This window comes from Rattus rattus, chromosome 1 (assembly GCF_011064425.1).
Source record: "Rattus rattus isolate New Zealand chromosome 1, Rrattus_CSIRO_v1, whole genome shotgun sequence".
Classification (NCBI taxonomy): Eukaryota; Metazoa; Chordata; class Mammalia; order Rodentia; family Muridae; genus Rattus; species Rattus rattus.
Window position 1 is genome coordinate 163,844,730 of NC_046154.1, and position 13,429 is coordinate 163,858,158.

Below are 13,429 nucleotides of genomic sequence, written 5' to 3' on the forward strand. Positions count from 1 at the left end.
GCCTCTTAGTAGCTGCTCTCTCACTCTAGGCCTCCTCCCTGGCAGCCACTGATCAAGTGAATCAAGCAACACTTCTGAGTCTTCATTCTCTTCCAAATGTTGCATTTTGAAGCCTTAATTCAAATCCCAGGGTATGACATTTGGAGGTGAAGCCTCTAGGAAGTCAATTCAAGTTAGATGAGATCACAAGGGTAGAGAACTCAGACAGTGAGTGTCGTGCCTCTCTCAGAGACCCAAGCCAGCTCACTCACTTTCTTCATGTAAACTCTCAAACACAGACACATGGAAACAGGAAGGGTGTGTGAAGGGCTGGAGAGGCGGCGAGCAGTTAAAAGAGCACTGTATGCTCTCTTAGAGCGTCTGGGTTTGATTCCCAGCACCCACTCAGCAGCTCACAGCCATCTTTAACTCCAGCTCCAGGGGCATCTGGCCTTCATGGGTACCAGGCAAGCATGTGGTGCACAGACGTGTGCGTGTGCGTGTATGTGTGTGTGTGTAGGCAAAACACCCATACACATAAAATAAAAATGTCATTTTTAAAAAGAAGATGGGTATCTGAAAGCTAAGAAGAAACTTCTCCAGAGACAGGGCATGGTGGTGGCACCCCCATCAAATGCAACCCCAGCAGATGTCAAATGGCTCCCTACTCAGAGCCACCCAAATCCACTATAGCCCGTTTCTAAAATCACAAACAGAAGCAGGCAGAGAGCCCCCCGATTCCTTGCAATTGATTTGGTGAGAACAAATGCCCCTTCCAGTAGAGGAACTGGAGAGCAATAGCCTGCTGCCCTGGAGCCCAGAAAACCACACAGAGCATGGGGAAGCACGTGACTGCAGAGTCAAACCTGCATTGCTGATTAACACACAAGAAAGGGTAACCTAACATCACAGCAATCCGGGCGTGACTCAGGGTGTGTAGCACACTCTCCCCTGGGGGAGTTAGTTGGAAGCATGGCCTTACTCAAGTCGGCCTGTCACCACTTGTTAGCACTGGGCCTTGCCTAACTTACTTTCCTCAATGGTGGTTCTACTTCCACCTCTGCAGACTGGACCCAGAGGACAACAGTCCCTTCCTGCGGCTGGGGTAAGAATTCAAGACATGCATACATGCAGCGCTCTGGCAGTAAGAGATGCCTAATAACGGTTAGCAACTGTGATCATCACCATTTGGCTCCCCAGATAACTGAGGGAGTGGGGAGACTTGTCCCTACCTGAACTGGATTTAGTGTTTGAAGCACATGTGTTCTGAACCAGGTTCTCTGTCACGGATCAGCTGTGTGAGTTCACGCTAAAGTTACCTCAGACAGCGTGATCTCAAAGACATAAAGAATGTGGATTTGGCTTTGGTACCAATTAGGCTTTTGCTTCAAAGAGTGTAATCTCAGCAGATCCCCTTAAAGAAAATGCAGATCTCCACAGGAACACTATGGAAGAAATCTGACAAAACAGGAAATCCAGCCACCCAGCACAATTCTTAGTGCCATGCATGGACTGTTCCAGAAGCGGGGATGAGAGAAGTCGTAAGGGTGGAGCTGGTCAGGGAGCCTCCATCCCCCTGACTGAACTGTCCAAAGTGCTGTAGCAAGAGCCGCGGGCTGCCTCTGTGGAGCTGCCTCCTGCAGACAGCAGCCGGTGCAGGAGAGGCATTCACCACCAACCCTTACTAAGGGAAACAAGATGACAGGAAACTATCCCAAGGGGCCTCAGCCGCCACTAGATTTTCTTGTTTACTGAAGACCCAGCTCTCCTAAAGAACAAAGCAATCTCTTTAGGTCATCGTGAAATGGATTCGTTTCAACTCTTGACTTAGATGGGGTATCAACAGCCACTGGCATTTTAGTCTGGATAACCCTTTGCTGTGGGGCACTGTCCTGACCACTCTGGGATGTTCAGTGGCACTCCTGACCCCTACTCCTGCCAGCAGAACACCAGGACACCTACCATCAGAACAGAGCAGTCAAAAGTTCCTAGACATGGTTCACGGAGGGAGAGGCGGGCAGAGACGACCACTGAGGAAGAGCACTGACTTAGAGGAGGGTACCCAGTTACATTCTGTTCACAAGATTCTCCACCAACTGTGACTCCCCCATCTCTTACATCCTGAACCAAATGAAACCACACTGAAGACTATTCTAGAAGGCTTTATAGGTTTAGAGGCAATTTTTCTACTGGGTTGTGACAGCCTTAGAGCAAAATTCACTTTGTTTTACATTAGAACCCAGTTCTAAGATTTCCCATGAGAAGCAAATTGCTTCTTGTTTCACAGCTCTCATAAAAGCACCCATTTGATGGAGGTTATAAGGCAGCGGCTGCCAAGAGGAGCAGACTAAATACAGATGCAGATTTAAAAAAAAAACAACAAGATAGAAAATAAAGACCACACTGCAATTCTTCCTTGGAGTCCGGTAATTCACAGGGGTAACTTATGACTGGTGCTGTTTCCTACATTGTAGCCACAGCACCCCAGAATCTCAGTTGTTTCTTCTCGGTGACAAACACTTTTCTTGGTTTGCCAGCTCTGCTTATAAAGATAGAAAAGGTCTTTTATGTAGAAGATAGCCATCAGAGAAAACAGTGGAAATCCAGGGAGATAGACAGTATGGTGGTTAATCAGCATTTAGCCTGCGAGTTTACTCACTCACAGTGGACATAGTAAATGCCCAATTAGTTATCTCCAAGTAAAGCAGCACTGTGGCTTGGCCTTTACAATCACCCCGAGGGATTTTAGAAAAGAAAAGCAGCCCTCCTGGGCACAGCTCCCAGCTCCTGGAGTTTGTGACTTAATCAGTCTGAGGTCAGGTTTGGGCCTGGCTGTTGAAATGCCCCAGGCCATGCTAACACATAGTCAGAATTGTACAGGTCCAGAAAAGCAGAAAGCACGCTTGCATTTCTCTATGCTCTATGCTGAGATTTCACTCCCGAAAGCTGGTCCCCTGACCGTTCCATGTGGCTCCATATGTAAGATCCTTGGCTGAGGAATCCTGCAGCCTCCCTGAGTTGTCTGGGGACCAGTGAGAGCTTCTCCATTTGCTCCTCTGTGCAATGGCACGTACCGAGGACCGCCTATGTGATGGGTACTGTACCAAGTACTGAGCATTCAGAGATGAACAAATACAGCCCAGGCTCTGGAGGCATTTCCAGAGCAGCAGGAAGCAGAAACACAGAACATGCAGTGCCGTGGCAGGGGTATCGAGATAAGTGGTCCAATTTTCAGTCAGAAAAATCCAGTCTCCTTACCCATGACTTCTATTACTTTTTCTGCCATGTTTTCTTGTCTTCTTTTCAGATTATCAACTAAGAGGCCCAACTTCCCTAACGAGAGGTTAGCCCAGCTAAGCTTATGCTCATTGGGCTCTTTTGGGGGACTCACTGTTACCAGAGTGTTCAAGGATGGCCCTTGTCTGAGGCAATCTTAACCCATCTGCTAACGTAGTCTGGCTTTCCTTGATTTCCTTGCCTGGTGCAGCTCAGGCTTTTTTTCTTCACTATGCTAGCCAGAGTTAGTTGGTTTCTGTTTGGTGTAACACAACCCAACTTATACAGCACAAAAGGGAAAAATCCACAGAAAGAGGTAAGTCACAGGTTAGTTTGGACATGGATTTGGGAGACCCGGCTTCCACCAGCTCGCTCCTTCCTTGGTGCGTCAGTGCGTGCTCCTTCCACTTTGTTGTTTTGGCTGCTTTTGTTACTTTGTTTGTTTGTTTGTTTGTTTGTTTGTTTTGGGTTTGTTGTTGTTGTAGATGTTTTAGATCTATTTATTTTGTGAGTACACGGTCGCTGTCTTCAGACACACCAGAAGAAGGCATCAGATCCTATTACAGATGGTTGTGAGCCACCATGAGGTTGCTGGGATTTGAACTCAGGACCTCTGGAAAAGCAGTCAGTGCTCTTAACCACTGAGCCATCTCTCTGGCCCTTTTGTCTTGTTTTGAGACACAGATCTTGCTATATAACCCAAGCTCTTTAATGCTCAAGTGCATAATCAAAGTGGTTCTCAAACTCACAGCACTCCTCCTGCCTCAGTCTCCTGGGTTCTGGGATTACAGGCATACATGACAATATCTAGCTTAGACTTTGTCTTAGTTAGGCTTTCTATTGCTGTGAAGAGACACCATGACCACAGCAACTCTTAAAAAGGACACGTGTAACTGGGGGCTGGCTCACAGCTCATTATCATTAAAGCAGGAAGCATGGCAGACACAGGCAGACATGTTGGAGAGGTAGCTGAGAGCTCACACCCTGACCCACAGGCAACAGGAAGAGAAAATATATGTGCTAGGTATACAAATACATGTATACTGTGTGTGTGTGTACCACAAACTCTGTTAAGACTCATGTCCTTCCTCCTGTGTTAATGCTTCTTGTGAGACTCTTATTTTGATATTATTTTGGCAGAGTGACTCGGGATATAATTAACAGCTGACACACACTCTGCTTCCTGCACTCCAGACTTCTCTAGCTAGGCAAAGTATAATTGGCCTTGCTCCATTCCTAAATCTGTGGGAAAGAGCCAAGTCAACATGAGAGGTGAAAATAAGGTCACCTACATTTTAAGAAGAAGCAAATAATTTGAGATGAACAAAGCTAGTGTCAGCCACGCACTAAGTAGTCGTCACAAGAGTTGCACCTGTCTGGATTGAAGGCATGACTGCATGTGGACACAGGCACACAGGACCCGACCACTGAGCCTCAGGAAGCTGATGCTGAGAACACAGTCGGGCTTAGACATTGTTTTTTAAATTCCAATCCCTTTCCCAGTGGAGCTAAAATAGAGTCCTTGAAGTCACGGAGCTTTGATTACTGAAGTCTTTAGTGATCATCTAGTCTCATCCATTAGCTGATACCATAGAACCCTCTGCAGTATGCCCCACGACACTCAGTGCCTTGTCCCAGGAGAGGCAGATATGTGTTAAAAAGCACACAACTCTAATCCCAGCACTTGAGAGGTAAAGGCAGGCAGATCTCTGAGTTCCAGGACAGCTAAGGCTACACAGAGAAACCTTATCTTGAAAAACCAAAAGAAAAAAAGAAAAAGACGCATGCTCTAAAGCAGAGAAACATCCGGGTTATCCACAGGCTCTCCCATAACAAAACCTCAGTTTCCTCCTATGCAAATAGGTGGTCAGAACAGGGCCAGGCTCTCACAGATGTGAATGACCAGTCAGTGAAAGAGTTTCACAAAGAAGGTATCACCACCAGCAGTGGACAGGAGCCCATCCCAAAATTCAAATAGCTCCAATTATAGGGAGGGTCAAACCTCCTGTCCACTATTTCCCCATGAAGACTTTAGTTTGCCCTACAGAGGTAAGGTAAAGGCCTCTAAATTGCTATCAGCGGGAAGATGCTATCATGACCTTGGTAACAAGCATAAAAGCACACTTAGTTTTATGATCATTGCTCATGTGCCTCCCACAATGTATGGGCTGCCCTGGGTGTGCTCCAGTTTATAGAAGCCTTTTAAACCAGAACCCATTGTGCACCGTTTACACAATTGCTACAATGCTGTCATTGTGATGGAAAGGCTCAGTCTGTGGAAGGTGGTCCAGGGGAAGGTAGGCCACCCAACAGCCTTAGATCACAGCTAATAGAGCCCCAACCAACACTGAGGTCAGTGAGTGGCCACGGCACCTCAAGCTCATCTGTGGGTAACACAGATAAAAATAAAGGGTAACAGGACAGACCTCTCTGGGTGCTGGACTGAAGGAGGCAGTATTTACCAATCCCATCCCTGTCTGCCTCCTCTCCAGTCATAAACCTACTGGAAGTGCTCCCATCAAAGTTACCAATAATCCTCATTGGTCAAATCCAACGGTCAAATCTTGACCTTCATCTCTCTTGACTACTGAAAACTTCCTGTCACGTCCACTCAAGCTTCCCCTACTTCCCCTGCAGGATGCCCTCTGTCTGACTTCCCTCCAGATCTACACTCACTCCCTTAGGCTGTCTGGCCTCATGACTAAGAGCGGAAGAGCACTGACTCTGCAAGTCTGCCTGGGTGAGTCTAGCTCCATACTCCATAAGCTGCCACACAGTCAACCTCTCTATGCCTCATTTCCCCACGTAGAAAGTGGGAGGCAACATCATGCACTTGTGATGGTTTAGTTAACGGAAGCAGAGTAGTTAGGATGTACAAAACACATTTTAAGTGTCAATTACCCACTTCTCTAGCTTTATACAGTAGAATAGGCTGAGGAGACCCAGTGTGTATCCACGGCTCCCGACACTGTATTCTCACAGCCACATACCAACCTGGCATCTCTACACTAACAGCAAACGTACCTTAAAATGTATGTATCGAAAACTCCCACCTTCCTTTCCCAGGTTTCCCCTTCTGACGACTGAGCCAATGCTTGGTCTAAACACATTTACTGAGTCGTCCTCAGTGCCTCCATCCAACCTTCACTAGGCGCCCTCAATCTTCAGGACCCACTCAGAAGCCCACCTTACTCCTCCATCACTGCTATCTGGAACAAGCCCCACTCTTGTTGTCTGAGAGGTTCCATGACCAACCACCCAGCTGACAACTCTTGCCCTCTTCTGCAGTCTGTTTACCGTGCAGGACATACTCTAAAGTAGCAATCACACGCTGCTTCCTCCATCAAGACTCTCCAGCGACTCTCATTAAAGCTGGGATGCTCTAAATCCTCCCATATGCTCGGCCTTTGTGTCTCTCAGCCCACAGCCCACCCCGCCTTCCCTTACCAGTTTCCTTTGGTCACATCTACCTTGTGTGTGTCACACACAAAAGCAGGTCCCTGCTTCAGGCTGTCTGCTCTTGCAGCTTTCTGTGGTCAGAATGTCCTTTTCCCTAAACCTGTGGCTACCCCGCCCATACTCCTTGGCAAACTCTGCTCTAATGCTCTGTGCTAAAAGAAGCCTTGCCTCATCCCGTCCATCGACACCTCCAGCTCCTGTCCGGTTCCTGTGGCTCCACAATAGTGCATCTGACAGCGCACGCTTGCTCATCTTGCCTTCCCAAGAGTCTCTCAGATACTTGGAGCAGATGGAAGACTAACACGTGCTCGGCACGCTTCCTGAGACAATCCACAGCAAGTCTGCGAAGTCAACTTTGAAGCGGGTGCAGATATATTGAACAGGAAAGTCAAGAACTTTGGCTTTAGTAACACGCACGCACAGGCAGAAGTTACAGGACCTCATTTTGAACCAAGTTGGACATTAGCACACATCATATTATACATACTTGGAGTTTCTTCTAAAACTTCCTGGAATTTGTTTCTCTCGTATTCCACCAAATGGTGCTGGATGTGCGGTCTAATATTCCTAATGACGAAATTCGTCATGTCCATTCTCATGAGGTCCAAGACACGGAAGATTTGTCTAATTAGAATCGAAACAAAGAAGTGGTTAAGAAGTTACATCGAAACTGACAACTACCTATGTGTCACAGGCTGGATAAACCTTTGAGGGGTCTGGGGTGTCTACAGTCATTTTTCAAGGAAGTTTACACACGTGTATTCCAAGTGTCTCCTCCAGACACTGCACCAGCATCTACTGTGGCAAATATTGATAGCACCAGCAGCTCGCCCACCCCCAATAACCTACTGGGATTCTAACGAGCCTGAAAACAGTGCATAGGACTCTACCACTGCAGAAAGAAGAAAAACACCTCAGTAAATGAAAGGACGGGGAGGGCGGTGGGACAGTAAGTGGAAGCTGCTTTTCAGACTGAGCAGTGATCAGATTCAGTTTTTCTGGGGATCAGAACTGTGGCCACGCACAATTCCTCAACCTCTCTGTGCCTCTGTTTCTCAGAACCAAAAGAAGAGAACATCCCCCCTGGAAGGGTGTGATGAAGAGAAGGGGGACAATGAAGACAGAGGCTCGGGAGCACTCGTGTTCATCACTGCTCTACACAGAACAGCCAGGAAGTGCAGCCAACCTAGAGATCTACCAACTAATGAGCAGGTAAGAAAATGCAGTCTACTTAGACAGCAGTCCTCAACCTTCCTAATGATGAGGCCTTTTAATACAGTTCCTCCCCTGTGATGACCCCAACCTTAAGCTTATCTCCATTGCTACTTCATTTTGCTATTGTTATGAATCATAACGCAAATCTCTGTATTTTCTGATGGTCGTAGGGAGACACTGTAAAAGGGTCATCTGACCCCAACGGGGTTATGATCCACAGGTTGAGAAACGCTGGCATTTTATTCAAGAATTTTAAAATGCAATTATGAAGTGTACAAGAAGATGCGTGAAATGAGAAAGCATTCTACTGAGCAACCTGACTCAGATCCAGAAAGACAATTGTCATGTTTGCTCATGGGATGATCCTAGTTTAGACTTTTCAGATTTATGCATTCCTGTTGTACAGGTGTCTGTAAGGGTCAAGAAACAAGAAAAAAGCCGGGAGGTTGAAGATGGTCTTAGGAGGGTGAGACAGCAAAACATGTAGACCAAGAGAGTTGAGGAGGAAGAAGTGTGATGTGTGAAAGGTTTAAAAGGGAAGGAAGCAGGGTGTGTAACAGAGAAAATGATGTATTAAAGATCCACACAATAACCCACTGCTGTACACACTAACCAAGGAGCCCCCATGGTTTTAAAGCTTGTAATGAAGAAACACTATATGAGCAGGTGATACTGCTCTTAGAAGACATGGGTCTTTAAGCAAAAATCCTATTGTCAGGAATGGGATATCTCCCTCTGAGTTGTTCCCCAGAGAGGCTCAAAATTCCCCCCAAAACAATACTGCTCTTGGGTGTCCACCAGTATTGGACAGTAAGACTCTACTGCTAAAGATTCTATATACTTTGATTGTCAGACACAGAGAAATCAAGCTAGAACGGAGATGGTGGCTTCCCCTGGCTGTTAGGGTACACAGTGTCAGAAGGTGCTAGCCAGGCTGCTGGGAGAAAACATCAGTGACTTAATCTAGCTGTGAACCCTGTATGCTACAATACAGACCTGCTGGACAACAGTGGCATGACTGTTTATGGGGTAACCAACCAACTACCTTCTGATTGGACTTAAGGCCTGCTTCACCGGACGGAATACACACCTGGTACTCTACGTTAAGTCAAAAATCATGACTTGGGAGGTCATAGGCTATGGGGGAAACTACTGTTATTGTTTAGCTAAAAATGTGCATGTCACGCTTCCTTCTGAATATTTATGTTTATGTTCACAGATTAGTGCTGCTCTCGACCTCAGACATACTGACTGGCTCCTGGTTTTTGTTTTTCCCCTTGGCGTCACAAGCTCCTCTGGAAGGCCAGTTCATCTGCACTTCCTGTTACTCTCAGGTATCGTGAAAGAATTCCGAGACACTAAGAAAATGCACACAGCAAAAGGGCTAACCTCAGCATCTCCACGATGTTGGTAGTAGCTTTCAGCTCTCTGATGTCTTCGTCTCTCACAGGAGCACATATCTTTCCCATCGTGCTGATGACATAGTTGGCCAGACCTTGGATATCAACAGCACTGTGCTCGGCCTGCTGCCTAATGAGATCGATGTCCAGAACCTCACAGATCTGGCTGTGAAGCCTGTTCCCGCCAGGAGTGAGAAAGGAGAGGAGAATCTGCACAGGGAAAGAAGAGTCAGCAGCCCCGTCACAGAGGAAATGCTCCCTGACCACACCGCATGGTCCCCAGCGCCACAAGCCAGGCCTCTGCCTGAAGAACATCAGAGGCAGCAGTGTCTCAACCTTGAGAACAAAGTTCAGTTGGCTGTGTTGAACGACTGACGTTTCAGAAGGAAAACAACTGGCAAGGAAGCAGAACCCAGACACTTCCGAAAGCCTTCAGGGAGGCTGCCCATCACGGCTCCAAAAATACTCAGCAGCAGATGACCCCTCCCCCCCAACTTCCCACGTGAAGTCTACAAAGAATACGTTGCTCACATATACTACACCAGCCAGTGCTTAACTGAGTACTCTTTTTTTTTTTTTTTTTTTTCGGAGCTGGGGACCAAACCCAGGGCCTTGCGCTTGCTAGGCTAGCGCTCTACCACTGAGCTAAATCCCTAACCCCTTAACTGAGTACTCTTAATACAGTAGACTGCAAGCTCACATACATGGTAATGGCTGGGGAACAAAAGAGCTCGGACTCTGACCTGACAGTTTCAAATCAAATTCTTCTGACCTGGGCAAGTTAGAGCACTACATACCTAACAATAATCCTGCCGGGCACGCTAAAGAGCAAGTCTTGTAAATGTCCCTGAAAAGAGCCATCCCATCTCATTTAGCTCTCAGATCTACCCTGTAAAGGCTCAAGACACCGACATTTTCAGAGGGTGAGCCCATCACTAACCCAGGTCTAACTTTGAGGTCTTATTTTGTACTCAAAGCACTGGCCTGAGCTCTGTCTGCTGCTTTGTTTTCCTAGATTCTACCTGGCTAGACAAAGTGCACAGAGGAATCTACTGGGAACTGACTACTCAGGCATCTAAGATAGTGAAGACACTAAGATATCAAAGTCTTTGGGAGAGGAAACATAATCGCTACAGTGTAATTGTGGGTGCATGCGTGTGACACACACACACACACACACACACACACACACACACACACACACTCGTATGCTGAAACCCAATTCTTAGAGGTAATTAGGTCACGAGAGCAGAGCCGTCATGAATGGGCTCATGCCTTTCTGGAAGAGACTGCAGAGGGTTCCTCTGCCTGTCTCTGCCATGTAAGGACTCTGTGAACTAGGCCTTCACGAGGCAGCAAATCTGATGCCTTGGGCTCAGGCGTCTCTGTTTCTGAGTGTGAGGAAAGTCTACTGTTTATAAGCTATTTATTTCGGGCACCCATTATTACGTTGACCCCAGGGAGTTAAGGCAATGGTGTAAGCATCCACGACTTGCCTCTCTGATTTCTTCAAACAGTTTGATGGCGTATTCATACTGGGGAGGCTCAGCACTGAGATCTGCTTCCAAGACATCCCAGAAGGCCTGGTGAACAACACGCTTCACTTGACCAGCAAGGCTACAGCAACAAAATGGACTATTTTAAAAAGAGCATCATGAGATGCATGTTCACAACAGATTTCTTAGAAAATGCACTTTTAAAAACCCAGAACATATCTTACCCTTAGGCCCATGATTAATCTTTTAGCATATTTTTCTTGTAATGAGCACACAGTAAAGAACAGTGGGCTGGAGACATGGCTTAGTGGTTGCGAGCGAGCACTTATGCAATCACGAGGACCGGAAGCCAGACATCAGAATCTCCTTAACAAGACGGGCGGTGTTCCACACGCCTGGAACTCAGCTCCAAGGAGCCAGACGCCCTCGTGTGGCCTTAGTGCATACACCTATACACACACCCATACATACATACACAGACATACTCATACATACACCTACACACACTAAATATAAATATTAAAAATACCCAATCTGCACCATATAAAATATTTTTCTAATTTACAGATTTATGTTGTTTCCCCCCTAAACTCTAAAAGGTTTCCATAGCATATTTTTCAGTAACTTCAGAAACTTCTGTCCTAAGAAGATCTGTCATTTAGTAGATGATCTTCAATACAGATCTATATTTTGGGGATAAGGTAACAACAGCAGTGCTCTTTCTTTAACAGTTGAAGTTTTATGACAAGGGACAGACAGGTTGGTCCAAGGACACATGCCTTTGCATGACTGCCATCTTCTACTCAGGAATCCCATTTAAAGTTAGCCAGGATTAAACTGCAGAAACAGTAGGCTTCCCAGAAGAGCTCCCAGGAAAGTACTGCTTTGCTCCAGGTCTAAGTCAATACATTCCCGCAGAGCTGTTTGATCTCTCTGTCTCTGTCTCTGTCTCTGTCTCTGTCTCTGTCTCTGTCTCTGTCTCTCTCTCACACACACACACACACACACACACACACACACACACACACACACACACACACACACACACACACACACGAGGCATTTCATGAAGTCAGAGAACACTTCCCAGAAGCTGATTCTCTCCTTCCTTCCAGCATATGCGGTCCGAGGCTCAAACTCATGTTAACTCAGGCTGTCAGGCGTGGTAGCAGGAACCCGAGACATCTCTGTGGTCCCAACGGAACTCACTGAGATGACACCAAACTTAGAAAATCATGTATCTTCCTGCACTGTAACTACCAAGGAGCCTCTTTTGCTAGCAACACATCTCTCAGGCATTCTCGTAACCACTTCGTGCCTGCCATTTAGTAAGCAGTCAATGAATGCCTACTGAGTGAGCTAACAATTAGCAGCCGAGTCTCTCTCCTATTACGCAGTAGCGCCATGAGAGATGAAAATTAAGCTTTCTGTGGAACGTGAGTTAAAGAAGTCCCTGTAACAGCACACCATAGTCAGCTTTAAATACTGAAGCTTATGCTGGTGGCTAGGAAGACCTCTGTGAGTGAAATACCCTCTCCCAGACAGCTTTAGGACAATGACAAACATCCCTGGACTCCTGACTGTACAGGCTACACTTACCTGACTGGAATGGGCCAAGAAGAAACGAGGCAAGCAACTCATAGCTCCCTAAAGAACACCAGTGCTTGTGTTTATGTTTGTACAGAAGCTGAAGTCTATGTTTTACTTTCTTGATTTTCGGGAGAAGCGTGAGGACAGTGGTAAGGCAGGGCAGTCAACCAAACCATCTATAAGCACTCCTGCTATAGGTCAGAAACCTAATTTCACCAGGGTTCCCCTAAAGACAAAGCTAATAAAAATGTGTCAACTAAACTTTCAAAGGTATAAATTCCAAGGTTGGAGAGATGGCTCCGTAGTTAAGAACACTTGTTGCTCTTCCAGAGGATCAAGGTTTGATTCCCAAAACCCACATGGAGGCTCTCAACTGTCTAAAACTCCAGCTCCTGGGGAGCCGACCTACATCTCCTCTTATAGCAATAGGCACACATGCAGGACATAGACATACATACAAAATACATATATTATATATGTATATGGTATTTATATGCATATATTATATATGTATATCTATGCAAAATACCCACATATATAAACATTTTAAAAAGTATATTTTTTGACAATAAGGAGTTGGTGGAGACTACAGTGAGGAGGTAATTGCAGTCTTGGACATCAAGACAACTCTTCTCAGAAAGTGACGTATAAACTGAGTTCTAAATACTCTGGATAAATGTCCCTAGAGAACTTTTTAGTCAGCAAGAAGAAGACCTTGCAGGAGAGCTAAATAACATGTATGCTCTATGGATACTGTACACGAACTTCCAGGAAACATGATGCACAGATACGCACGCACACACACACACACTCAGGGAAGACAGACAGACAGAATGCACAACATACACGCCACAGGCCTCTAGGTTACCTGTTCTCTGGGAGAGCATTTGGCCTCAGCTGAAAGTTCTCGTTTACAGCTATTTCGTGAGCCAGAGTCATGTCTGATAAGTTCTTTGCTGCAGCCATCACGTCATCGAACATTATGCCCCGGGGAGGGCTTGTTGCTGAAAGAAA

At 46.2% G+C, this 13,429-nt stretch overlaps 1 protein-coding gene across 1 annotated transcript in view; it reads right to left on the minus strand.

Moving 5' to 3' along the window:
- Tcp11l2 (t-complex 11 like 2) overlaps positions 1 to 13,429 on the minus strand; it is a 34,903-nt gene that overhangs the window by 11,133 nt on the left and 10,341 nt on the right. Inside the window, exons 3-6 of the mRNA XM_032910463.1 lie at positions 13,284 to 13,419; positions 10,826 to 10,946; positions 9,319 to 9,539; positions 7,202 to 7,338 (exon numbers count right to left, since the gene is read on the minus strand). Coding sequence (XP_032766354.1) covers positions 7,202 to 7,338; positions 9,319 to 9,539; positions 10,826 to 10,946; positions 13,284 to 13,419 — 615 coding nt within the window. The remainder of the gene's footprint in view (positions 1 to 7,201; positions 7,339 to 9,318; positions 9,540 to 10,825; positions 10,947 to 13,283; positions 13,420 to 13,429) is intronic.